General features: G+C 37.6%; 4 protein-coding genes across 7 annotated transcripts; 3 read left to right on the top strand and 1 right to left on the bottom strand.

Moving 5' to 3' along the window:
- Positions 1–145: 145 nt before the first annotated feature.
- On the bottom strand, positions 146–4792 carry fosl1a (FOS like 1, AP-1 transcription factor subunit a). 2 transcript variants are annotated; one of them, XM_043257061.1, is made up of 4 exons: positions 4360–4792; positions 3523–3780; positions 2494–2601; positions 146–2396 (listed from the first exon to the last, which is right to left on the bottom strand). In XM_043257061.1, the coding sequence occupies exons 1-4, from the start codon at positions 4480–4482 to the stop codon at positions 1821–1823; spliced, it is 1065 nt and encodes a 354-aa protein (XP_043112996.1). In that variant the 5' UTR covers positions 4483–4792; the 3' UTR covers positions 146–1820. The 2 variants fall into 2 exon arrangements, with proteins under 2 accessions (XP_043112996.1, XP_043112995.1); XM_043257060.1 differs by having other exon boundaries at positions 3523–3783; positions 4360–4791.
- Positions 4793–7773: 2981 nt separating this feature from the next.
- yif1a (Yip1 interacting factor homolog A (S. cerevisiae)) lies at positions 7774–11226 on the top strand. Of its 2 annotated transcripts, none has more exons than XM_043257944.1 (9): positions 7774–7893; positions 8196–8234; positions 8572–8813; positions 8989–9093; positions 9283–9361; positions 9878–9935; positions 10145–10300; positions 10400–10493; positions 10586–11226. In XM_043257944.1, the coding sequence occupies exons 2-9, from the start codon at positions 8204–8206 to the stop codon at positions 10742–10744; spliced, it is 924 nt and encodes a 307-aa protein (XP_043113879.1). In that variant the 5' UTR covers positions 7774–7893; positions 8196–8203; the 3' UTR covers positions 10745–11226. The 2 variants fall into 2 exon arrangements, with proteins under 2 accessions (XP_043113879.1, XP_043113880.1); XM_043257945.1 differs by lacking the exon at positions 7774–7893 and adding an exon at positions 7916–8091.
- A 136-nt stretch (positions 11227–11362) lies between these two features.
- si:ch211-145o7.3 (forkhead box protein N2) lies at positions 11363–15237 on the top strand. Its single transcript, XM_043257943.1, has 5 exons — positions 11363–11629; positions 12113–12719; positions 12802–12923; positions 13039–13094; positions 14208–15237. Exons 2-5 carry the CDS (start codon positions 12159–12161, stop codon positions 14498–14500), a joined length of 1032 nt encoding a protein of 343 aa, XP_043113878.1. The 5' UTR covers positions 11363–11629; positions 12113–12158; the 3' UTR covers positions 14501–15237.
- A 1585-nt stretch (positions 15238–16822) lies between these two features.
- Positions 16823–26434, top strand: atl3 (atlastin 3). 2 transcript variants are annotated; one of them, XM_043257510.1, is made up of 14 exons: positions 16823–16929; positions 17959–18186; positions 18298–18432; positions 19962–20066; positions 20151–20201; positions 20984–21040; positions 21453–21545; positions 21634–21772; positions 22433–22560; positions 22647–22703; positions 22793–22864; positions 24556–24747; positions 24834–25073; positions 25158–26434. In XM_043257510.1, exons 2-14 carry the CDS (start codon positions 17983–17985, stop codon positions 25224–25226), a joined length of 1542 nt encoding a protein of 513 aa, XP_043113445.1. In that variant the 5' UTR covers positions 16823–16929; positions 17959–17982; the 3' UTR covers positions 25227–26434. The 2 variants fall into 2 exon arrangements, with proteins under 2 accessions (XP_043113445.1, XP_043113444.1); XM_043257509.1 differs by having other exon boundaries at positions 16830–16961.
- Positions 26435–27088: the final 654 nt, after the last annotated feature.

Below are 27088 nucleotides of genomic sequence, written 5' to 3'. Positions count from 1 at the left end.
TTCTTTTAACTTACTTATTACTTTTGTTTCTCGAGGCTGTTTGTCGTTGTTTTCCAGGTATTTTACGCCTCTTTGTGACCGCAGTAACTATGAAGCGCTTAAGAATCTTTTAATCTCTCACCATAAACAGACACATAAAAAAAAGTTTATCCTGAGCAGAACTTTATTTGTTTAATTTTTTCGGTACAACAGTTAAAGATCAACACTCTTAAACAAAGGTGTTTAACAACTTGTTTAGTTCAGAGGCAAATGACTCATTGAACATTTCTGTCATCAGGAAATCCTAGAAGGAAACTGCGCTCAACCTCTCATTTCCCTCCTCCTTGTGCGACTGTGTGCTGCGAGAGATTTGCTTTTTATAATATAACTTTCTAAACAATTACCTCATTGCCATATTATCTATGTACCCCCTGCAATACAATTACAGCTATAAGGGGGGCAATATATCAACTTCATCTGATACTTTTCATTCAGTATAAAAAAAATCAATAGATGTCATCATTTTAAGGCACTCTAGTATATTACAAAACAGCTCAGGGTCATAACATGGTTTTGTATTCCAAATAGCAGCACATATTTTCAGTAATTGTTAATTAGATGTTAAATAGCATGCAACATTTCTCCTTATTAAGGGAAATCATATCAGTAAAAAAGATTTTTTTTTTTTTCAAAAATAAATACTCTATATGTGGTCAAGCAATAGTAGTGTACTCAATACAGCATAAAATATATATATTACTTCTACTGGCCTGTGAACTTGTAGAGCATACATCCTGTATAGTAACAGTTGAAGTGTTTTGTGAAGTTAAAATATAATTTTTGTAACCAGTGTAACCGTGAACTGTCGTTGAAGTGCACTTTTTTTAGTGTTGCAGACATTGCATGTGAAGAACCAGGCAGGATGCATCCCTTCAGTTTCTTTAAAACTAGCTTATTCAGCATACACTGTTATTATAATGGTGTATATTTTAAACCAAGATTAAACACATAAAATAATAACAGGACCATAGAATGTGTAAATTCACAAACGTGTGCATAGCAAGACAGTAAAACCGATAAAAAAAATTATAATTCAATTTCAGTTGACACCTTAATTCTAAAATTGTAACATAATAATAAATAATGTAATAGATGCTCTTTAAAACCAGCTTTCCCGAAGCATCTGACATCCCTTCTTGAAAGGCATAATAGTGATAGATCTATACTGTGTTTTCATTTCCAAAGCAACCTCTTAACCGTGTGCTAGCCGGCCAGATTTTTAACTGCTACAGTACCGTCACCAATACGCTAAATATGTAGTTTAAGTAAAATACTTAAAAGCAGTAATACTAAGGTTAATGCCACTACAGTCAAACATTATGGCTTAAAAGTCAGTCAGTTTTCTTTTCAGTGTTACATACTTATGTGCTGTAAAGATTTCAGTCTACTTCATAATAAGGATGATCATACATTTCATTTTGCACTACACCTGCTTAAAAGGTGAAGTGTGTCATTTCTACTCCACTGGCGTCACCGAATAAAATAACAAAAATGCCTTTTCTTAAAAACGTACTCTATCTGTTATTGATTCGTGCCTACGAATGGCATAGTTGGGTCTCCTTACTATGCTGGGATAGGAAAATGTGTTTTAACGTCAAAAAACGTTACACGCGTCACCTTTAACTTGTGCTTCTGTACTCTCATAATGCTTTCAAGTTGCTTGATAATTAATAAAAGGTAAACAGAATCCACGGGTAAATGCATAACATATATGCTGGTACGTAGTAGTAAGGACACTTGTGGAAGTCATAAACATGTTTTACCGCACAACAGGTGAGAAATTAAAGGGTGAGGATGGTTGGTGAATTGAGAGAGTGATCTGACTGGTCTCCGCTGCTGCTGCTGCGACGATGAGCGACGCCACACGCCTGAGGAGGCTGCTGATGAGATGACTGGCTGGTAGCGTGAGAGCAAGAGAGATTGAGAGCTTGGGAGGACGTCACAGAGCTGGTATCCAGCGAAGAAGAAGGGTAGCTGAAAACCAGGCTGGCAGTGAAGGGGGTCAGAGATGGAGTGGAGATGAGGATGGGAGTATGAAGAGACTCTGATTCCAGAGGTACGCTGACAGTGGAGGCTGAAGGTGCAGGTGGGATGGTGATTTTAGGCTTGGGTTTACTAAGCTTGGCGTGACTCTTTGATTTTCTGGAAGGTCCAGGAAGATCAGGGTCCTCTGGCTCAATCTTGATTCCACTCAGCGACGGGAGCTTAGTGTTGGAGTCAGAGTCGGAATCCGAGTCCTGGACTTTGCAGATGGGTCTATGGGCTTCGAGGACCAACTCCAGCTTGTCTTTTGCCTTCTGAAGCTCGGCTATCTCCTTCTGCAGACGTGATTTTTCATCCTCTAGCTGGTCGGTTTCCTGCGTAAGGAAAGAGTTCAAATGCTCAATTCGGGCCCAATAATGCAAAGGCATTTTGATTGAAAGGAAACTTAGAAAATAAGTAAAATGAACTTACATTTTGAAGCGTGTCAGTCAGTTCGCGTCGACGATTTCTGCACTTAGCCGCAGCCATTTTGTTACGTTCCCTTCTAATTCTACGCCTCTCAAGTTCCTCAGGGGACAGCTGGAATGAGAAAGCAATATATAATATTATATAATATAATACAAAATTCATGCAGTAGTTTGACACTGTACGCACTTTTAATAAAATATTAAAAAGTAAAAATAATAATAATAGTAATAAATGAAATTAAAAGTATAAATGATCAAATAAAATCATTCGAATTTGAAAAACCTCTTTCTTATTTAACGCCATCGGAACCTAATTGGTATTAAATTTTTATAGTTGAAAAACATGTGAAATTACTGCCATCTAGAGGATGAGATTTCATTTCAAATTCACCGAATATTTAGAGGCAATGTTGCAATTTTCATCTTTGTAATTACTCCATTATGAATGCGTTTATATTCCCTTAATTAATTTCACGCTCTCTTTCTCTTGTGGGCACCATATGCAGTTTCCTGACCTTATATTGATGAATCACCTGCAAACACCCTAGTGACTCAAGTATGAGTCATAATATTTTACTCCAGTGAATCACATGACATCCCATTTCCTGTCTCATTATTTCACTCTCGCCATACTCAAGACTTGGATGCATGAGTCAGGCAGGATTTCATGAGTTAATATTGAATGAGCATCTCTGGGTTTCATCTGGGCTTGATGCTGTCTTGTAAGTAGCACACTATAAGATCGTTACATGTCTTTTTTAACATACACAATTAGAGTTACACAGTTCAAACTTTTAAATAAGCCCAAATGATATTCTCTCTAAACATATTCTCGCACAAAGGACAACAGGATATTACACATTTTGGGTCGTGCACCCTAATCTTTAGATATACACGAACGGCCGGTTTTGATTTCAGAAGTGGACAGGATGACAGGTGAGCATAGTGACAAACCATGCTGTCACAGTCTCCCGTCATGATTCATCACGGCCTCACCACTTAGACGGACTGACAACTATTAAATTGGACTTACATATTCATCATTTCTGCTTCTCGTTGAGCTGCCAACAGCCGTAGCTGCTCTAATAACGCCCGGCCGGGACAAATGCGATTGGGATAGTTGAGGATTCATAGATGGGATTCTTGGAGGCAGTGGGTAGGAAGGTCGAAGTGGCCTGGATGGTCCCGGGGTGCTTAGAATGGAGGGCTGAAGCATCCATTGAAGGTCCTGGTTCGAAGTTATGGCATTCAGACTGGGCACAAACTGACTTGATCCTGCCACGGAATATTTCTGCTTCAAAGTACAAGAAACCGACAATATATCATGAGTTACCAAGGCATTAGATATTTAGGGAGGAGACTTTATTAAATCTCATTATGACTCAAAAACCCATTGTTGTTGCATTTACAGAAACACCCAGATTGAAACACCAACCTGAATCATTAAACCTTTTCCTACTATTATTATTACTAATGTATTACCATCTGCCCTAGTCTCGGTTTTGGCTGTATTTATTTGGTCATTAATCCTTAACATGGACTCTAGGGTCCACAGAGTTAGATTAAGACTGTATATAAATAATGTATTATTTTAAAGATATATGAATTACAGCCATTTTTTAAATTATATTTTGTGCATTAAAGCATAATGATATGTTAAATTTCATAATTAAAAAAGTAAAACACTAAAATAAATGTTTAAAAAAAAAGAAAGAAACGCAAAATAATAATAATTAAAGTGTTACTTTTTTGCCGTAAATGAACAATATAGAAAATGATACTGTAACTGTCATTTACTACCGTTCATACACAATTTTTAGAAGTATAAAGAACTACTTTAATAGATGGGCTATGAGATAGAGACGCTTACCTGTTGTTGTTGTTGAGTTGTGACAGCGGTTGTAGAGATAGTCGCAGAGCTCGAGCCTGATCCAGAGCTGTTATCTGGAAAGGTACGGTCGATTCCTCTGCCCAGGTTACCGTAGTTGTACATGTATGCCGTTGACTCTTTGGTAATCCACAGGAAACTGTTGACTAACTCCGTGAACTCTGCTTACTTTTCTGGGTCTGCTTTCCCAAAAAGATTCCTCCTACTTATATCACTGACAGTTCTCGCGAAATTCAAAAGCAGGTTAAAAATCCACCTTATTGCGGGAAAGCGGTAGAATCCAACACGATACTCACGGGGGAGTTTAGCGGTGCCTGTCGGCGTTTAAAATGTCATAATCCTGACAGAGGTAGGAAAATGCACGAAAAACGTTTTATGATATGTGTGAAACAATTCTACTTGTGGTTCTTGACTGGTGGTTCCCCAGAATATAAATAAGTGATAAAGAACTGTACAGTTTTCGCCCCTCCCATATTACTGGAAATGGTGCTTCCAGTCTTTGGAAAGACGTACGGTCACATGGCCTGTTACGTATATGACCATGTATGGGCTTTTCCGGGAACTCCTTCTGTTTTAGCTAGTCTAGTGGAAGGCTCACTCAATATAATAACAACTCTATATCGAAACTTTGTACAAAAGCTTTCGCTATTTATTTTGCCGTTTCTTGTGAAGTCGCTAAATACAGATCCTACAGACATGTGCCGTTTCTGTCATGCTAACACTTGGTGAGCAACGTGTGGTCTACGTTTAATTGGACACGCGAACCGGTTCACGTACTCTTCCGATGAGTAAACACGTGCGGCCGGTCTTCACAGGCGAAGTCGTGTATACACTGAGGTTTCGGCACGTTCCAGTGGAGAGACCACATTAAAGCACCACGCTGTGAATGAAAGCCATGAATGAATGAAGGCTCATGAAACAATTTTCACTGCTTTTCACCATTCCGCTGAATCATCCCTACCGCGGTAAAAAGCGAAGTGATTCAGCTAAATGGTGTCTGGCAGTGAAATCTTCATTCGTGCGCTTTCCTTTTTGTTTGGAAAACCGCAAACTGTTGGGTAGCTCACTGTAGACCTGCAATCTGGTGTGTTTTGAACGCAAATAATTTACAATCGCTGAGCAGATGTTGCTTAAAGCAAACTTGTGCTTTTTGGCTAAGTCGCTCTATCATGCCCAGTTTCCTGTTACAGTGTTCACACTATTGTCCAAAAACACACAGTGTGTTATGCGAAATGCTCAATATAACTGGGTAAATCATTTTGAAATTCTGAACAAAAACATCACCAACTACACCAAAAATTATTACAAAAATTAATATATGGTCATTCTTTATTACATTTGGTAGATTTTTTTTTTCTTTAAACATCATTCTTAATTGTAAAAGTGCATTTTTTAAATAAAATATGTTGATCTTGTGGGTATTCCCCATATTAATAACACATAAACAATAACCTCAATTTTATTTTTTGTTACTTTTTTAATATATGTGTTTATTAATGGTCAAACGCAGTCTGTTTGTCACCGTTATTCAAGGTCTGTCCTTTTCAAATTCATTATGACTCATTTTTAACTGTTCAGTACAACAGCCTTCAGAACAGCAATGATCTGTCTGTGCCATAGGAAACAATGTGTGTAAAAACGAAACCACAAGAATGAACTGGATGTCATATCTAAATGATATCTGTCCCATTCTATCTTTGAGGAAAAATCTGGCAAGATCTGGTTGTAACCAGAGTGTTAGTGCCTCATTATGTGAATTATGACCTAAGCAGAATGGAATGCCCTGATGACACTCCCCTTTTGCAACTTGCCGCAACATGCCTCGACATGCAGGCAAGGTGCATCTTACCCAGATAGGATGTGCTGTTACTCAAGGCTTGGTACTGATGCAAACAATTTACGTGTGTTGATGTTCTGGACACTTCAAAAATTAATGGCACTCCCCAACCAAATACGCGGCTATTCTTTCATTTATCACACAAATAGTATCCCATCACTACACCAGATAATTTATAGTATTTTGAGATAATAAGCTTATTATTTCTCACACACTTAATTGTCGTGTATTAGGATTATACGAATGCTTTCATTTAAGTGATTTTGGTAATGGACTTTAACTGTGACGTGATAATTATGCATCAGCTTAAGAAATGAAAGCCATACATTATAAGAAATGTAACTAGTGAAGCGTTTGGCTGATTACCACAAATACACAGAGGTGTCTCAAATTCATGATTGTACAAAAAAGTGAGTCATATATATATTAAAAGGTATGGCTCATTGAATATTTAAAAACTTAACAAATAAATAAAGTGAGAAATACACACACACACACACACACACAAACACCTGGAATTACATTTAAATTTAGATGTAAATTTTACAGTTTTTCCCCAATTTCTAACACACAATTCATTAAACAATTCACAATTTTCTCACAACTATATAAACACCATCTCAAAACTACACACCAACTTGTGCAAACCTCACAATTCCGGGTAACTTTAAATGTTTTCAAACTTAAACACATTCTCTTTCGTCACACTCAAACTTTGGGCTCAGATGACATACAAACTTGTCAAATACACAGACAGTTTTCCTGCCTTGAGAAAACACTAGTAAGATCAATTCAAAACACTTTTGCAAAAATCCCCTTTCTGGAAACAAGAAACATTTTGCAAGTCACAGTTACAGTATGCAGCAGAAAGGGGGGCAGACACAGTAAAGTTCAGCGATAAACTTTTACTTTCATTATGCTACTGTAAAGTGATCTTACAGTAGATGAAAGCACAGAAAAGTTAGAAAACTAAACAACAGAATTAACACACAATGGAAACCTCCGCCAAGATGCATTACATAATTGGTCATATCCTTATTTATCATTGCAGTTTCTTAGTCTAGAAGCTCCTATAGTATAACAAGACAGGTAAGAAGTAATTGACTACAGCTTCAGAGTATTTATTGTGTCAGCAAAGTACTGCTATAATGTACTGTAATAGTAATGTATATGTACAGTAAAAACCCTGTAGATTCAAGGATAGTCTGCAGGCCAGATGTCCTAATAGTCAATTTGACCGGTGTGCCATTACATTTAATGTTTATATTTTTATATATTATTCATACATTTTTTTATTTATACAAACTAAACATTACAGCATGCGGTATTTCCATGAAGTAAATTAATAGAGAGCTGAACGTCTTTCAAAACTGATAAAAACTGTAGAATTTAAAACAAAATCGCAGAAATAAACCGTGTGAAACTTGTGAAATAAATTAACTGAAACTCGCCGCTGTTTTACGACGTATTTTCCATTCGGTTGCTTAGTAACTTGCTGAGCGCCACTTTCTTTTTTTTAGTGCCTCGCGTACAGCCAATCAAAATGTAAGAACTTCAGCGTACGTAGCCATCATTTTAACCAATGAAATCGTGATATTTTTCATCTCTGCCACGCAGGCACATTTCTCATCAGCCAATGAGAAGCAAGGCGAGGCGGGCGTAAGGGTGAAGGCGTACCTGTGAGTATAAGCTAACACGAGAACTTATTTAGAAAACAATATTTCAAATTTAAATTGTAGGTGACTCCCGATCGTCTGTATCCGCGTCAACATAAGTGTTTTTTTAATAATTCTGTTACCGCATTCAAGCTATTAAGACATGTTTTGTTAGGCATCTTCTAGATTAGCTACATAGCAAGCTAGTGTATTATTAGAAAGGTTAGTCTGATGCTGACATCAGATGCAACACACTAGTGGCAGACTTTAATCGGTTGGATTGCAGATTTGAAGCTAATCAGTTTGTTTTTTTGAATTCAAAACAGCAAAGAAGATGGATTTCCAGCAGCATGGATACCGGGCAAGTACGTATGAAAGAACTTGGCAAAACATTGTTGCTTTTGGAGATACGTGGACAAAAACATACTGTACTTTAAAATCAGCAAAGCCTAAATTGATTACATCACGATCGGTCTGGCACCAAAGTACAATGCAGATTGTAAAGTAATTAGACCTAATTAGATATCTTGCTTTGGTGACGTGCAGAGTGAACTCTTTAACTCTTTGCCACATCACGTTTAATTAGTTAACATCACAGGTCATAGTTGAAGAAGGAAATTGAAAAATGTGTTACGATCTTAGCGTTTTGATGCATAAGTAGGTGTATATTTTATGCAAGAATTCTTTTTCCCCCCCATGCAGCAAAACCCAGAGCCAGGGCATCTCCACCCACTGGGGGTCCCCTTCTTTTTGATGACACAAGTTCTGGGACCCCACCCATGAACAACCAGAACTACTATAGTTCAGGATATAATATGGCTGATGCGTCAGCAGGAGGTCAAGAACCTGCAGTGGGCAACCTCTTTGCTGATCCAATGGCCAGTGCTGCCATGATGTATGGTTCATCACTTGCCAATCAAGGCAAAGATATTGTGAATAAAGAGGTGAGACGTTTAACTTAAGGCATCACGGGGCGTATGTTATGTCAATGAAGTGGAAAGGGCTAACCCAAATATAGATGTCAATCATGCATTGCATCTGGCTTCTGATAAATGTTAAGTAATCGTTGTTAAATGCGTAATTGATTTTATTTTTCTCCCACCTTGTGATCTCTTACAGATTAACCGATTCATGTCAGTGAACAAGCTGAAGTATTTCTTTGCAGTTGATACCAAATATGTTATGAAGAAACTGTTGCTTCTCCTGTTCCCGTACACACACCAGGTAAAAATATTAATTTCGGAATCAAAGAGATTAATGATTTTCAATGTTATTTTCTTATTTTAATTACAATTGCCTCTTTACTGGATTTTTTTTTAACCCTAAATATTTAATATGCATTAAATATGGTGTAAGAATTTTTTTGTATACCATTATGTTTTGTATTTTTAATGCATGCTGTGATATCATCAGGACTGGGAAGTACGTTACCACAGAGACACTCCCCTTACGCCCCGCCATGATGTCAATGCTCCAGATCTCTACATACCCAGTAATTAATATTTATTATTCATTCTGAGCAACCAGACAAAATCCTGATCTATACTTAGGACATTATTAAATACCTAGTTTTAGACACTTAATTAATTTCCCAAAAGAAACATTAAGCAAGCATTATGTGAATGCGAATTCATGGTCAGGTTTGGGCCATTTTGGACTTTTTCAGTAAAGTTTTCTTCTCCTACAGCCAGCTTTCTCTTTTAGTTTAGCCTTTCAAGTCATGGAAGATTATCAGTTAAGAAACTAAGAAAGAATCAGTTAAGAAAGATTTTTATAAACATGTTTACCCTAGCTACCTGAAAATAACTGCTCATTTTAAGGTAACTGTATTGCTGCCTTGTATCCTAGGATTTAATGCAAGACTGCACATTAAGTATGAGCAACAGTACCATGCATGCAGTGCATTTGCCTTACATTAAAGTCAGAAACAATGTATCTGTGAATTCATAAAGTTGTTACATTTTATGCAGTTATGATTTCATCATCACACTTTTTTGTTTTTATCTAGCAATGGCGTTTATCACTTACATTTTACTAGCTGGAATGGCTTTAGGAATCCAGAAACGGTGAGTGATAGAATCATCCTTAGAGATTCATAGAAAAATACATTTTAATCAAATAATCTATTAGTAAACTAATCTATAAAATTGAGTAACCATCATGTGAGCCTACTAAAAGGGCATTGGTAACTTTGTCAATGCCACATTAAAGTAATCTATTTGACAGTGTTTTATGTCATGATAAATATTTTTTTACGTTTTCTCTGTATGTTCAGGTTCAGTCCAGAGGTTTTGGGTTTGTGTGCAAGCACAGCTCTGGTTTGGATCATCATTGAAGTTCTTGTCATGTTGCTCAGTCTCTACTTGCTCACAGTTCACACAGACCTCTCAACATTTGACCTTGTTGCTTACAGTGGATACAAATATGTGGGGTATGTTTTGACTGGATATTATAATGTTTTTTATATGTCTTTAACTGGATCATGTGTTTTACATAGCATTTAATGTTTTTCTTTTCTTTTTTTTTTCAGGATGATTTTCACAGTGTTGTGTGGACTTCTCTTTGGCAGTGATGGCTACTTTGTTGCTCTTGCTTGGTCTTCTTGTGCCCTCATGTTTTTTATTGTAAGTTTTCCTTAGAAATGCATTTTTTTTTTAAATACATTTGTTTTTAGTACGTTTCTCCAATTAATTTCTTTAAAATATCTTTTTTTCAGGTTCGTTCCCTAAAAATGAAGATCCTGTCTTCATTCTCAGCAGACTCGATGGGTGCAGGAGCGAGTGCCAAGCCCCAGTTTCGTCTGTACATAACCCTGGCGTCAGCTGCCTTTCAGCCGATCATCATTTACTGGCTCACCGCTCATTTGGTCAGATGACCTACAGTATTTATACCATGAAGGAACTTTAAAATGACAATGCTGGACTGGGATGGTTTCATACTTTGCCATTGTTACTGACAAGTGGCTTACCGTGTTTGTGTTTTTTCACTGAGGATTTGTGATCCGATCTTCATTATTGGCTTCATCAGCATTGTCATCTGCAGAGCAATTGTTGAAATCTAATTTAATGTTTTTACGGAGTTGTGTTCTTCTGCCGTTTTCACATGGAGAAATTGGGAAAATAATAACAGTTTGACTGCTCTTGTGTCTTCGCCATGCTGCTTTAGTGTCACAAAATCCAGACTGTTCATTTTAAGAGGCATGCCGATTTATCTGCTCTGTGCTGTGATTCCTGTGTGATGTGCAGTTGGTGAACACATGGTCAACTCAAGTGTCCTTCTTTTTTTTCTGGTTTCTGTGCATGAACAGCAGTGTTTTCTTCTTTATAGCAAAATAAATCCCACGATTTAGACTTTTAAGGTGTGTAGAATTGTTTGTATCTTGTCAGACGCTTGATATGTTATGATACGAACAGTACGTCGTGTAATACGCGCGTTATTACATGTGTGTTCAGCTGTCGCAAACGCTTAAATAAGTTGCTTTTTCAGCAAACGGAGAAGTACGAATTAAGCTAAAAAATAAAGCCAACCCCGTTTAATTTGATGGGTGTCTCTTTAAGGAGGGGTCGCAGGAGGCGCGCCGGCTGCAAAGCGTCCTTCTGGTTTCCAAGGAAACGCGGGAAAGGACAGAGCGCAGACAGGACAGGATAGTGCGAGACAACAGCTTCTTTTGCCGCTATTTTATCACTTTGACAGAAACTTTCAACTTGTAAGAGAAAAGAATCGGATACCGGATGCTATAAATTCGTTCGTACTTGTTTAGGTAAGTTTTTCGCTGTTCCATCGCTCTTTTGTCTTGACATAAAGGCTTCGCGCGAGCGTGAATGCTTGGGTAATTATTCTAAATGTAACTTAATATTCTTGCGCCATTTTCTCAGGTGTATATAGACCATGTGGCTTAGCTTTCTGCGTTTGTCAGGTGATAGAGCAATCGGATTTGTTCAAAATCCCCCTTCTCTCATATTTCGCATTAATTATCGCCAAGCTGTCCATCATACCCGTGTTTGTTTAGCACCAGTTGAATGGTATGTTATTTCTCGGTTGACTACCTTGCTCAATCATTTACTCGTTGAGCGCTCAGTATTGAAAAAGTAATGATATAGCCACATTCCTGGGTTTAATACGTTCAAGTTATTTATCTGCTTCTTTATGAAAACTTATTTTAAAAAAAACCTCAGAGCTTGCTTTCTTTTTTTTAAGTATAGGTACAGTTCGCTAATAATACGTTGTTTGTGTGTTTCTACAGTTGAACAGGTGAATGTGTGGACCTGTATCTTGCAGCTGGGAGACCGATGGAGAAACACACACAAGCACTGCCGCCCCATTCTCCTTTGCATTCCCCCCAAAATAACTCGGAAGCTCTGTCTCGATCCCCTTCTCTCCCACAGCCCGCCACTGTTCTGTCTGCGTCCCCCCCTTCCTCCCCAACCACCCCATCCTCTTATCTTCACTTCACATCAACCCCTCGGGCATCTGGAGGCTCACATTGCCTCAGTCCCTCCACAGTATCTGACCAGGATGACCTGACCTGCCTCAGCTGGCTGCATCAAAGAGGGAACCTGTTACCCCTACAGCCACTGCCCAAAATCGCCACACTGCCCCAGACATTAGATCCTATTCCCGTTCAACAGCTGCCTTCCTCCCCTGCCAAACCCCCGTACTCTTTTAGCAGTCTCATCTTCATGGCAATAGAAGATTCGCCTGAGAAGAGGCTCCCGGTGAAAGCTATTTATGAGTGGATTGTCGACAACTTCCCTTATTATAGAGAGGCTCCCGGTGGATGGAGGAACTCTGTCCGACACAACCTTTCCTTGAGCAAGAGCTTCCAACGAATACATCGAGACAGGAGTCAAGTACGTCCGAATTCCAGTCAGAACTTTATGAACGCTCTATTATCTCAGTTGTTTAATTAAATATTCCTGCTTTGTTTTGCAGTCCGTCGGAAAGGGCTCGTTGTGGTGTGTTTGTCCGGAATATCGTCCGGCTCTTCTGGAAGTTCTTAGAAAAACTCATTATTGTCATCGTACCAACAGCAACTTGCTGAACATGCCTGTTTTGTGAGTTTAACCTTTTTATAGCTCGATATTGAATTTTGTTTGTTATTGTGCAAAGTCAGAGGAACAAGTGACTCTTTCATTGGGATACTGACACATGCATATCCATTCTGAACAGGTTGGAGGCGGCTGATAATGGGCAGAACACCTTTGGTGAGACTATGGAAATTTCAGGTAAGCCACAATTGAACACAACTTTTAAATTTAACTCTAGTTAAATTTAACATACTGGAATGAATACGTTTTAACAAAAAGTAAAATTAGTTATTTCTAGTCACATTTAGTTAAGTGTTCAGCCTTGGCCATACCAACAATCAAAATACACATACAAGACCAAAACATCCAGGATAGCATAAATACAGCATAGCTATAAATAAATATCAAATATAGGTTCATAAAACACGTTATACGTGACTGTTCAAAAGTCTCTTATGCTCCCCAAAGCTGGGTTTATTTGATTAAATATACAGTAAAAAACAGTGACGTTATGAAATATTATTACACTTTAAAATAACTGTTTTCTATTTTAGTATATTTTAAAATGTAATTTATTCCTGAGATGCAAAGCTGCATTTTTCAGCATCATTTCTTCAGTCTTTAGTGTTCACATGATCCTTCAGAAGTCATTCTAATATGCTTATTTGCTACTCAAGAAACAATCTGTATTAAAGTTCTTCTGTTATGAGCCTTTCTTTAATGATACTTTGATGATTAGAAAGTTTAAAATAACCATATTTTTTGATATATAAAACTTTTATTTCGTTATAAATGTCTTTAATGTCACTTTTATTCAATTTGCGTGCCTCTCTGAGTGGCAGTATGCATTCCTAATGAGCCCAAACTTTTAAGTGGTTGTGTGTGATATGGTGTTTCTCTTGCACACACCGTTTTGTTTGCTAGCCTTTATCCACTTTTTCCAGACACGGTATGTTTGTGAGCTGTTGTCTTGGTAACGGCCGGACATTACCCTAGCAACCTATAGCCACGTTGACATTATGGTCGTCTTCTCTGTGTAACGCTGTTTTACTACAGAGACACTTAAGTAAATAAGTCTCGGATAAAAAAACAGTTTTCCCTCCTCATTTGCAAAGATCTTTTTTACCATACAGTACTAATTAAATAGTGATAATACGATAGTACAGTAACTGGATTAGTGGTTTGTTTGTTTTTTTGGTAAATGAAAGAAAATATGCAGCTGTGAGTCACTGAGGGTGGCTGTCACACAAACTATAGACTGTGGTTATGTATGATACACATCACAAATTTGTCTTTTTCGCCGTCCCTCAGATCTAGATTCTCTGTCTTCGAACCCGCCGTGCTCTTTGACGCCAGATCACGAGGAGCTGGTCCCCATGGAGCCTGTGGAACTGACGGAGGTTGTCGGCGAGGATTCGGAGAAGGATCCACTGGCAGACAGCGGTTACATCGAGTTACACTATTACCAGTATCAGCAGTATCAGTACCTGGTTCTTCCAGGAGACACTGAGTTGGACCTGGAGACTGTTGAGATACTGCAGCTTGATGCAGAGGCTCAGGAGGCTGCAGGGTCACTGCTCGACCTCGCGGGAGGCAACCACTGAGAGATTACCTGTGTGCTGTGTACAAGCAAGGAGGGTTAACGGGGTGATGGGGCCACTGGGAGAGCTCTAGGCTTGATGTACTATTGGCACTTTATAACTGCCTGAACTTTTACTTACTGTCATGAAAGGTGCAACAGAAGCAATTCCAAATAATCTAGTGATTTAAGAAAAAACACAAAAAACTTGTAGGAACTGACAACAGCACTGTGAAGGTAACCTCGGTATTAGTGTATAATAAGTAATAAAGCGACTGAAAAAAAAGCTTTCATAAAGAACAAAATATTTATTGTTTTCGACACGGTTGAAAGGTAATATTTCTTACACTTCCATGTCATTTTTAAGTCCCTTCCATTAAGATTATTTTAATGATTTGTTGTGAACTGCATACAGATTAGAGGGATAAAGTTCTGATGTGATCTTTGAAGAAAATACTTTTTTTTTTTTTTTTTTTTTTTTTTACAGTATGAAATTGTTCAAGATTATGAACACGTTCAAGTATTATTGAGATAAACTGCCAGCTGTTAGATTGGATAGATAGAAAGATTAATATCTAACCCTTGATTGTTGATTATTGTCATGCTACAGCATTCTGTAGTTTTCTGTGTAGTATGGTGCATGTCATATTTTGCTTTATTGACGTGTTTACTTAAGTACGTTTAACAGGTTTACTCTAAATGACACTCTGACCCCATCCACTTCATGTGTAACTCGTGTAGCAATAAAGTACTAAAATGTTATTTTGAAATCCTTGCCTGATTTAACCTATGAGATTATACGTTTTAATTTGCAAGCTCTTTACCCAGAAGGAGTGCATCAAGTGAAGCTGTTAATGTCTTATCATATGGCTTAATGTATGAAAATGATGCATCTTAACCTTTAGATAATGGTTGCTCTGCGGTGGCTTCCTTCATTAATGTGGTAATTGAAAGAAAAAGGCCAGTGTTCTGAAAATCTGATCCACCTACCCAAGATGACCTACCGGTAGTTTAAACTGTCATAATCAAAGCTACGATGTAAAGCATACATATTATTCAAATTCAATACTAATGTATTAGTTTAGCTGTGAGTAACTCCTTGTTAGCCTATCAGAATATGCTGTCAGCACAGGTAGATTATATTGTCAAGCAGGACTAACCCACAACCCCACCCTAAACCTTAACCGTATCATTAAAAAGATGTAATGTGGGTGGGTCAACTTGAGAGGCAAGTCAGATTTTCAGTACATCTTCTATGCATGTGATCTTTTTAAATGTAATAGGATTGCATTTAGCCTTACCTAATGAATCACGTGAATGCATTTAATAATTTGCTGCCAAAAACATACATTTAAAAATAATGTATTTTTTATATACTTTTTAGCATTGTTTTGTGTTTTTGTCAGGCACCTTGGTCAGCATTAATGTTTTTTGAAGGTGCTATACAAATAAAAATGACCTTGACCGTGATACCACAAATAAAAAAAAACTCACACTCTGGGTAGCCTTGGATATGATAAATGTAAATTATATTTCATCTTATCATAATGAAAATTAGAATATATATTACATATGTAATTTATATGTAGTTAAAATGTATATTTTATCTAATTTAGAAAGCGTCAACATCAATAACATTAAAACAAAGTTAAGAAGAAATATATTTGTATAAGCATATGTTGTGTTTACATATATAAGTGAGATTTTTATGTATATAAAAAACATATTTAAAAGGACGGAAATAACTATAAACATATTTTTTTCTGTAACTTTTAGAAAGAAGGATCAGCAAGAAAGCAAAAATGCAAGCAAAAATATCTCTGTAGAAATATATAATTTTGAGAATGTGATTTGACACACACGTTTAGCTAAAACTGCATAAAACAAAATCTGTTGTGTAATGTAGTAAATGAGATGTGTTCATGGGTGGTTCTTGGTCCTGACTACAACTAAAAGTGAAGGCTGCCATACCAGTGACTCATTATGGAAAACCTAGAAGACACTCCCTAGATGTCTGGCAAAACTTTCTTGTATCATTTTCATGTTGGCATGAGCTAACATTAATGTTTTCAAGTGCATTGTCTCACTGAGTGACAAAAACAGGTGTGAATGTGCCCACTAGGTAATCAGAGAGGTGATATTTAATTTATATTAAAATTGAAGATTAAAATATTGTTACACGTTTATAAATCACTAGGCTCAATAATATTTACGCCCTCTGATTGGACGTAACAACAAACGCCACTTGACATGCGAGGGTTCTCTTGGGTGTTGTAGTTTTTGAGGCCTACTGGTGGTTGGAGTGTATTAGAATCCGTGTCCCATAAAACTACATTTCCCAGCAACAGGCGGTGGGACGTTCTTTTACGGACAAAGTTGTGTTTATTAAAACTGAAACGTTCATAATCTGACACAGAACCAGTTGAAGGTCTGCGGTGAAAAACGGAGCATAAGGTATTGGAAACAATTGGTTGCTTACAAAGAAGGTAACGTGTAGATCTCAAGACACTTTTAAAATGGCTTACTTTAGTTTCATCCGTTTCTCGAATATGTTGTCGGTTTGATTGGAACTCCTCAATGCTGGGGCGAGGCGATATTAACTACCTAGGTTAACATTAGCAAGTTTGATGTTATACTGTAATATATGCACGCATCATGTCGCCGAACAAACAACTTCTGATTCTTATATGGAAAATATTACATAAAAGATCTGGAACTCAGCCAGTCGAGAGAGGAGGTGCCTGCACGAATGTTTCATGAATATTTATTTAGTATTATTTAATTACACACGAACACAATCTGAAGCCACTCTGGATGCGTTTAATGGTTGACACGGGCGAGCTCATATAGTAATTTAGCATATTTGACCCAAGTTTGTCAGTGGCAGTTGCCACGTTTTTCATTACTCCATGCAAAGCATGCAGTACTGCAAGTACATGTAGTTATTACATATTCGTTTGAGAAACTAGGAATTCCTGACATTTTTCAGCCGGTTTGTCTGTTCCACACCTAGCCTTATTTAATCGGTTCCACCTGTGTATTTTATTCCTCGGGGTGTGTTGTTTCACTTATACACACATTTGTGTACAAACTCTTCCAATATATGTGGATGTCAGTGGCTTTGACGTTTCCACAGCAGTGTTGATTGTACTCATTTGCCCACGAGAGAAAGCAGTCTAAATGATTGAAACAATGAATCACATTCAAGCTCAAGTCTGTCAGTGGAGAAGAGCATGCTTGAAGCTTTTAACTGGCTTGCCACATCGCTATTTCTCAACAGACCCTGCCCTGCCGGCCAACAGGGCCAGTACTGTCTCAATAATGCCTCCAAGAAAAGTGATTTAACACGCTGTCTTTGATATTTCCGAGCAGATACTGCCGGCCGTAAAGGTCAAAACTAATTGTGGCATTCGCTTGAATATGAATGTGTGACCGTATCTTATCGCAGCCGAAAAGCTAAAACGTTTTCTTTGTCGCCCATAGTAAGCGTGTGATATAGGACAGAGGATGAGAGGCGATCCTGGGCCAGTTCAGATCGTGACGGTCAACAAGGAGGATCACTCCTTTGACCTGGACACGGAAGCGCTCAGTCGAGTTCTGTTGAAGCCTGAGGTTCGAGATAAGGATGTGGTGGTGGTGTCTGTCGCCGGTGCCTTCCGAAAGGGGAAAAGTTTCCTTTTGGATTTCATGCTCCGATACATGTATAGGAAGGTGAGAAGAAAAACATTTAATATACAGATCATGTCAAGCAGCACGTAATTGTTTATGAAGGTGTATTTACTTTTACTGTAAGTTCACCTTATATTATGTTGTCCTCTGCAGCCTGGTCAGGACTGGCTTGGGCAGGAGAATGAGCCTCTGACGGGTTTTTCCTGGAGAGGAGGATCAGAACCAGAGACCACTGGCATCCAGCTGTGGAGCGAAGTTTTTGTAGTGCGGAAGAAGAATGGAAGCGAGGTAACAAGCACTCAACAGCCGACCGCTCACTTCAGAACTGGTTAAGATATATGCGTGCACTGGTTAGATTGTAAAATCTGCATGTGACAGTTTTCACAAACATCTTTCCGTGTAAAAGGGGATCATTTTTGATAGGGTTGCTGAATTAACTTTGTAGTACATTGTTGTCATGTAAAAGTATTATTTGCCCGTACTCATCCCGAAGATTCATCATTCATCTCTTCTCTCAGGCCTATTTATAATTGTTGGATATGTTGGTCTTGTGTTAAATTTCTTATTCCTGATTTTATTTGGTTTTATGGTTTAAGCTGTTGGTTACATTTACATTTACATTTAGTCATTTTTTTTAACCAAAGCGACTTACAATTAAGAGTACAATATATACAGTTATATTATTAAACTTTGTATTTTGTATTTTTAGCATTGTTTTGTGCTTTTGTGAGGCACCTTGGCCAGCATTAATGTTGTTTGAAGGTGCTATACAAATAAAAAGGACCTTGACCGTGATACGACAAATACCCCAAAGAAAAAACGCTCTGGGTAGCCTTGGTTATGATAAATTAAGAAATGCATCTTTTGTCTTAACATAATGAGAATTACAAAATATATTACATATATAATTTATATGTAGTTAAAATGTATATTTTAATAACGTCAACATCACTAACATTTAAATGAAGTTAAGAACAAATATATTTGTGTGTATGTGTATATATATATATATGTATATATGTATGTTTAATTATTAGAGAATAAGGCCCATTGTTTCTCTTTGTATCTATGTATGTCATATATGCTTATAATTCATTGTCCTTTGATGGGACATAAATAACTTGCAGTGTGGCCAGTGTAGTCTGAAAGAATTATTCTGACCTGGGTATTTTTAATTAATCAGTCAAAATCAGCTGAAACAATCGCTGAATTAAGACCTACGTTGAACTGCAAGTCATTACTTTTGGTCACGCAACTCAAAAATAGTAAATATTCTAGCTTCGTTACATTTAAGGCTTGTGAGATTAGTATTACTGGCTGGTTCTGTATATGACAATGTTTAGTTAAATACATACATAAGAAATTTTGTAACGTTAATCAATATTACCAAGCTTAGTGGGGATCAAATATTCGTTGCTTCCTCCGAGTTACCGAGAATCATTAAGTGAGATTACTCACAGTCACTAGTGGAGCATGTTTGAGAAATGCTTTAAATAAAGAACTAAATATTTAGTATTATCCTTTTTCAATTCCCCAGAAATTCATCATTATGAACTTTACTAACTGATATCTTATCTTGGTAGTTCATGTCCAGTAGGCAGTCAGCACTTGCACAAGCCCTGATTTCAGATTCATAGTATTCGTAGTATTTGTGGTGAAACTCTGTCACTTCCTGTCAAGATTTTGCCATCCGTTATCTGGCTTAATGCGTAGTTTTTACAGAAACCGTCAAATCACTTTTTCAGTCTTTAATTTCCCTTGAGATTGAAGAGCCATTTGTCTTAAAAAGAGCACATTTGTTTTGTTTTTCTCTTTAGGTTGCTGTGCTCTTAATGGACACACAAGGAGCATTCGATTCCCAGTCCACAGTGAAAGATTGCGCTACTATCTTCGCCCTCAGCACCATGACGAGCTCTGTCCAGGTTTACACAATGCATCTCTATTTGGCCACGAATGAGTTGAAAGAAGACTGGAGTTGTATCGTAATTCCTTTTTTGTGTGTGTAGATTTATAACCTGTCACAGAATATTCAGGAAGATGATCTACAGCAACTTCAGGTTAGTCAAATCACAACTAACCGAGTACACAGCAGTCTTACTTGAACCGACTTATCTTGAGGTTGCCCTGCGATTTTGATCCAGAAAATTGATCACAGGTTAATTATTGGGTTAAATGTAACATGATTTAAAAAACTAATGTAATGCAGTTATTATACTTAACATTTTAGAATGTACACTAATGTTTGGCTCAGTAATATTATTAAAATAAAACGGTGGTTTGGATGATAAAATACATATAGCTCATTAGCTATGCATAAAAGAGCATATTTTCATGCTTAATTAGTCAGCGAGTTATCTAACTAGTCACTGTTTAGAAAGGCCTGTGTAATCAGAACCTGAACAGATTAATTTTGTAGTGGTATGCACATGCACAAAAATGTAATTTTCTTCTAAAAGAGCATGGAATGAAACGCAACAGAAAGAGCGGAGCACAGACTTCCCATGAAACACTGAAAAAACAAGCTCCTGAGCTGTAATACAACACCTAGTAACTGACTAATAATCAACAAATAAATATCTATAACCTATTATTGCTGTCAGAAAACGTTTTGAGTTCTGCTATAATTTAATTCTGCATTAGTTTTATGTGGAACAAGCTCTCATCATGCTCAAACCCTATGATAGTCAGTGTCTCTAAATTATTGATGCATTTGTGTTTCACCATACAGACCGTACAGTATACCACAATTATGTTCTTTTTATTTTTCTTGTTTTAAATTGTGGCTTTAACTTCTGTCATTTTTGCTTTGATTTCTTTCTTTTTTTTTGTGTCTGTGTAGTTGTTTACGGAGTATGGCCGACTGGCAATGGATGAAATCTTTCTCAAGCCTTTTCAGGTATGAACAGACCTCGCTGATATTGACGTTGGAGTCACCTTTGTTTAAATGTCTGTACTTGTAGTGACACGTGCCCTCTGAGCTCAGATTTGTATTTCAAATTTGTGGTTTTTCCCTGGCATTCATTTAACTTCATAAGTACAATAACCTCAGGACTTGTGGTGGCACACGTTACAGTGATGGTATCGGATGTTTTCAGTATCATGGCATTTAAAATCTTTTATTGGATGATCATCATTTATAGCTCATTGTATGTGCATCTGTTACAAGATTTATAATATCGGGGTAGCACAGCAGACCTCAGGACAGATTTTACGTAGAACCTATAACCGTTATATATCATCTGCACTAAAGAAAACGTTTATGCCTTCATAATTCCTTAAATGCCAGCTCAAATCTTTCTTGCCCACAGTCACTTATGTTCCTGGTCAGAGACTGGAGTTTCCCGTATGAGTACAAATACGGGTTTAAAGGAGGAAGTGATTTCTTGGACAAACGTCTGCAAGTATGTGACTGAGAATGCTACTCACGTTTGGCTTGTTGAGTTGTGTGCGTGTATGTCTGTAGAGATGTGTTTGTCTTGCTGTCTTCAGGTGAAGCCGACTCAGCATGAGGAGCTTCAGACAGTGAGAGAGCACATTCACTCCTGTTTCACCTCCATTTCCTGTTTTCTCTTACCACACCCTGGCCTGAAGGTGGCAACAAGCCCTGCTTTCAAGGGACAGCTGTGTGGTATTAGACTTCATTCATGTTTTACTTCACGTATTACCTTGGGATGGGCACAACTTCTGGAGCATTTAATTTTGCCATTTTATAGTACTTTGATCGAACTGCCCATCTCTAATTCTGCTGGTACATATACAAACATAAGTGACACACATTGCTGAAAGTTTGGGGTTTGTAAGATGTTTTTAATGTTTTGGAAGAATTTGGAACAAGTTTTTTTTTTACATATATTTTGAAATGTAATTTAATCTTGTGATTTCTTTCTTCTCACAAGAAACAATAGTATCATAGTTGACAGCAGTTGTGCTGCTTAATATTTTATGGAAACCACTGTACATTTTTCTGGATTATTTGATGAATATAAAGTTTAAAAGAACAAATCTATTAAAATAATTTTTTTTGTAATGTTTTAATAACTTGTACGGTCACTGGTGATCAATTTAATTCATCTTTGCTGAATAAAAAATAAATGAAGAGATCTTGCTGACCTCAAATAATAGAGTAAATGTTATTTGTTATTAGCACACCATTTAGTAATATCTGCATCCATCTTTGTGTCCCTCATTGTGGGTTTCATTTACTTTTTACATGTCTCGTTTTATCCTGCCATTCTTATGTTGTTCTGTTCTAACGCTCTCTCTAACGATCTTTTCCTCTGCCCCTCAGATGTGGCTCCAGAGTTCAAGGATCAGTTGCACGAGCTCATTCCCAACCTACTGAAGACTGACGAGCTGGCTGTAAAAGAGATCAATGGGAATAAAGTGACTTGCAGGGGCCTGCTGGAGTACTTCAAGGTGAGCTCACAGCTGGCTTATGATCATCTTCATCTCTGTTTTGCTGAGCGGCATTTTAGATGAGTTTTTTTTTTTTTCACTGTCAGGCTTATATCAAGATATATCAGGGAGAAGACCTTCCACACCCCAAATCCATGCTAGAGGTAACGATGCAGTTTTACTCGCATTTGGTGGTATTTGTGACTTGTCACAAGATGTCATATTGTTGAATTAATGTTTCGACTCGATTCAGGCTACAGCAGAGGCCAATAACCTTGCAGCTGTGGCATCGGCAAAAGACCAGTACTACAAGAATATGGAAAAGGTCAGGCTAATACACACTAATTATACTGCACGTACAGTAATAACAGTTCTTTCAAAAGGTTAATACATATTGTTGCTGAATTAAGCTAATAGTAATACTAGTGTTGTGCTGATAAATGATAGTAGACTATAGACAGATATCCCCTCTGACTGATGACAATAACTAGACTATTATTGTTGTCTTCATTATCAGGCTAGTAATACTATGTAATATAAGGTCTTATTTGTTCCATCATATTTCTTTTTTGACATTTTAAGTGTTTTGCATTATAAACAATCACAAATCTGTTGAGCTCATGAGTGCAACGGGCTATCAGTGGCATCATCTCATTAGAGTTTTGTTGCCTAAATTTAAATTACTTGCTGAATTTTCTCACCATAAACAACAAGGCTCAGATGTATGTGCGATGCAAGTGTAAGAGATTTATTCAGCAAACGGTGTGCATTGCTTCACTTCTTTAAAAGCACATAAACGACGCTAGACTTAAGTCAGTGATGATGTTCTTTGATAACGTAAATATTGATTTCTGTAGGTGCTATTTGAATAACTGAGGAAATGTCAGCATTATAATTAGTAATGTGCAATGTTTGGTAAATTATCACGTAAAATGAAATTTAATTCATATTAAAAATAGGTATGTTAGTTTAACGTGATAACTTAATTAGTTCTGAAAAAATAATGTGATTAAAAATATTTTTTACAAAATTAACATAATGGCCCCGGCTTGAGACCTGTATATTTATCACATATTTATAAACGGTTCACTGTATATAAATATAATGCAGGGCAACAACTCCATAAATACAGTAATGCCCTAAAAAATCAAGATACTGGCACAAAAATGCCCCTCTATTAGTTTTTGTCTTATAATTTTATACAACAGTTCAGTAAGTTGATGCTGTTTTTTTTGACAACAATTTTTTTTGCGTTTTAGCCAATTTTGAATAAACTTAACCTTGAATAAACAAAAAAATACTGAGATTTATTATTTTCTATAGTAGTTTGTTAGGCCGTTTATAGCCTAAATGTTAGTGTAATTCATTTTGTTGAATGAAATAAAATATTTTCATATTAAATACACAATTTGTAATCTCTACTTGATACTTTCTCATTTAACACCCAAATAGCTTTAAATGATCTTTTGTGGGTATTTTCAGTCAAATTTAGTGATTAATTGAAGCATTCTTTAAATAATTTGATAAAAAATTTGAATGAACTGACAGACCTAATTAAAATCTTTTAGATATTTATTTAATAGGTTACACTAACACAGGGAAACTCAAATCTGGCCCGCGAGATCCACTTTCCTTCAGAGTTTAGTTCTAACCCTAATCAAACGAACATGAGCATGCTATTTAGTGTCTTCAGGATCATTAGAAGATCACAGGTAGGTGAGTTTGATCAGGGATGGAGCTAAACTCTGCAGGAAAGTGGATCTAGCATCCAGATTTGAGGATCACTGCACTAACATTCGGCAGCTTTTAGCCTTACCCTGGAGTTGGTTCACTCTCTGGCTATGAAACAAATAAAATATTTGAAAAAAACTGGATGGTGTTGTGATATGATTATAGAACAAATCACTCAATTAATGCACATTTTTATTTTTGCATTGGTATGTGACTGCCAAACCTCATATCCATTTAACCTTTTATATAATGTCCTTTTATTTATTCTTCACACCTCGCTGTTAGGTGTGTGGTGGAGACCTGCCTTACGTGGCTCCCGACTCACTGGAGGAGAAGCACCGCTTCTTCCTGCAGGAGGCCCTTCATCTCTTCTCCAGCACTAAGAAGATGGGTGGGCGGGATTTCTGTAAGCGTTACCAAGAACAGTTGGAAGCAGAGCTGAAAGAGCTGTGGGAGTCCTTTAGCAAGCACAACGAGGTAACGAGTGAAAAAGCGTTGAAATTTAATGTGTGAAAAATGTTTCAAAACTTTACTGATTCCATGTACACTTGCCGTCTCTCCAGTCCAAGAATGTTTTTAGCGCTTTCCGGACACCTGCAGTGCTGTTTGTCCTGGTCTGCCTCCTCTACGTGCTGTCAGGAATTTTGTTCTTCATTGGCCTGGAAACTATTTCCTTTGCATGTGACTGTGTAGTTGGCCTGGCCATGATTGCAATGCTGACCTGGGCCTTTATCCGGTACTCTGGCCAGTACAGAGAAGTAGGCTCCGCCATAGACCAGGCTGCTGGAGTAATCTTAGAGCAGGTATCTATAAAATATATCTATATCTACTCACCTGCCTGTTCGCTTGTATTACTTGTGTTGTCTAAATTCTATGATTTTTTTCAGGCCACAGATGTGTTAAACAAGACAAGAAGCCAGGGTCAGGTGGCTGCACAGCAGAAAAAGACAAGATAGCTTCTCAGCCACACCGAAGATGCCAAGAACGAGATGTAAACTGCACAGACGCGACCAATAATATGTTACCAAATAATGCATATCTCCAAACATAGCACTTAAATTTCTACTTCTAATGCAGGCCGACTCGTTTTGTCAGAGTACCTTAAAGCAGATTTTTAAATAACTCGACCAAATATCACAAACCAGCAGCTGGTTTTTCAGGGACAGGTATAGATTTAGCACAAGGGCTAAACTCTCCGCAGAACTGCATTGATATGTTTACAGTTGTTCATTCCAGTTCAGCCAAAGACATCCTCCATTGCAGGGTCGTATAACGTTTAGATTGCACTTGTATTGCGCTCTGTAGACATGTTATCTGTTTGTTCTCTTTAGACAGGAATACCTTTGCACATGAACTGCCATTACTTCATTAAGGCTTGAGCTTGATAAGATGTTTAGTATTAAAAGTGTAACTATATTATGTAAACTTTGCAAGAGCTTCGTTTTATGCTCTTTGTACCAAATTGTGGCCTTCTATGCATTCCATCTTGTACACATCCATTTATGATTTACATGGGAGTTTCTGTCAATAAGCTGTTTCACTTGTACTGGGTTTTATAATCGGGGTAACAAACATATTTTATCCCACCCGACGTTCTTGAGTGCTGGATTGGTTCTGTTCACTTTTTAACTGCTGGCATGTTGTTGGGTGTTTAAAGCCATCCTGATACTGTCATTAAGTTGGACTTCAAAGTATTGATGGAAAAGCTGATATCAACAGTGTCTTGAGGAAAGCTCAGCCATTGTACACTATTCAGTAATCAGGTTCATATTTGCAAATCATTGGTAAACTCCTGGTTTGATTCTGTTATTGGAGTGATTTAAGCACTGTTGCATGTTATGACATTACTTGTATGATGTGGTGGTTAAATAGCATACCCGGAGAATCCAGAGTACCTGAAAACAGGTTTTTAAAGGCAAGGAAAATATGCAAACGTCCCCCAAGAAATGTCTGTAAAGAATATTTGTGATGTTTTTTTTTTGTTCTGTTATTGCATTCCACCAGAGCCTCATTTGGGGCCTTTGAATGTGTTGCGTTCACTTTTTCAACCGAGTTAACCTGCCTAAACTGACCTAACAGGGATCATTCTCTGTCCCTGTATATCACTTTCACTGTTCCATACACTTTGTATATCCCAAAAAAATAAAGCTATGCGCATGCCATACACTGACGGGTCTTGTCTGTACAAAGACGAAGGCAGAAATGCGAAGGAGACTCGACGTTTGTACGCTAGGTGTCAGCATTGATTTAAACGCGGAGGATTTCGGCGAGCATCGTGGCCACGTTTGAACATCCGCTCGCTCGCACGGGTCTACGAATAAACAAACGCGAATAAACGCAACCTTCGTTGCGTACACGGTTTGTTCGCTGCAGGCTGTGGATAAAGCATGTTCCGTGCTCTTTGGTAAACGGGACGCATTCTTCCTCCTTTTGCAGTTTCATTCTTCGCTGCTGTACACCGCTCCCTCTAGCGTGCGCTGTGTGAATTTCTTCCTATAGAAATGAAATGTCCTTGTTTCCTTATATGGCGATCGGAGTCGCGAGCCGCCTGATGTGCGCGGCTTCGGCTGAAGCGCGCTCACGACTGTCACCATTTGCTTCCTTATTTGGAAGCGAGTTAAGCGAACCTTAAAAAGGGGCAGAGACAAACACAAAGGGTTAGGCTCAGACAGCAGCGTGCCCTGCGATTAGTGCAATCCGTGCGGTGTGTGTTTCGGTGCAGAATTTAGTAGTACAACGGCACCTTTCATGCCACTTCACCAAGTATGGGGCAGAAAGCTCTAAAGGCCTATACGTTCAATATGTAAAATGTTGGTTG

The sequence above is a fragment of the Puntigrus tetrazona genome, chromosome 14 (genome assembly GCF_018831695.1).
Source record: "Puntigrus tetrazona isolate hp1 chromosome 14, ASM1883169v1, whole genome shotgun sequence".
NCBI classification, from domain to species: Eukaryota; Metazoa; Chordata; class Actinopteri; order Cypriniformes; family Cyprinidae; genus Puntigrus; species Puntigrus tetrazona.
The sequence above is the reverse complement of the archived record's forward strand: the minus strand, read 5'-3'. Positions and strand labels throughout refer to the sequence as shown.

Coding starts and splice junctions, on each gene's coding strand:
- atl3 (XM_043257510.1), top strand. CDS start 17,983: ATGAGAGGCGATCCTGGGCCAGTTCAGATCGTGACGGTCAACAAGGAG. Junction 20,067..20,150: donor CCATGACGAGCTCTGTCCAG/GTTTACACAATG, acceptor TTGTGTGTGTAG/ATTTATAACCTGTCACAGAA. Junction 22,561..22,646: donor GCCTGCTGGAGTACTTCAAG/GTGAGCTCACAG, acceptor TTTCACTGTCAG/GCTTATATCAAGATATATCA.
- si:ch211-145o7.3 (XM_043257943.1), top strand. CDS start 12,159: ATGGAGAAACACACACAAGCACTGCCGCCCCATTCTCCTTTGCATTCC. Junction 12,720..12,801: donor TACATCGAGACAGGAGTCAA/GTACGTCCGAAT, acceptor TTTGTTTTGCAG/TCCGTCGGAAAGGGCTCGTT. Junction 12,924..13,038: donor TTGCTGAACATGCCTGTTTT/GTGAGTTTAACC, acceptor CATTCTGAACAG/GTTGGAGGCGGCTGATAATG.
- fosl1a (XM_043257060.1), bottom strand. CDS start 4,482: ATGTACAACTACGGTAACCTGGGCAGAGGAATCGACCGTACCTTTCCA. Junction 2,602..3,522: donor GAAGCAGAAATGATGAATAT/GTAAGTCCAATT, acceptor TTCTCATTCCAG/CTGTCCCCTGAGGAACTTGA. Junction 2,397..2,493: donor TGACTGACACGCTTCAAAAT/GTAAGTTCATTT, acceptor TTCCTTACGCAG/GAAACCGACCAGCTAGAGGA.
- yif1a (XM_043257944.1), top strand. CDS start 8,204: ATGGATTTCCAGCAGCATGGATACCGGGCAA. Junction 8,814..8,988: donor AAGATATTGTGAATAAAGAG/GTGAGACGTTTA, acceptor GATCTCTTACAG/ATTAACCGATTCATGTCAGT. Junction 9,094..9,282: donor TGTTCCCGTACACACACCAG/GTAAAAATATTA, acceptor TGATATCATCAG/GACTGGGAAGTACGTTACCA.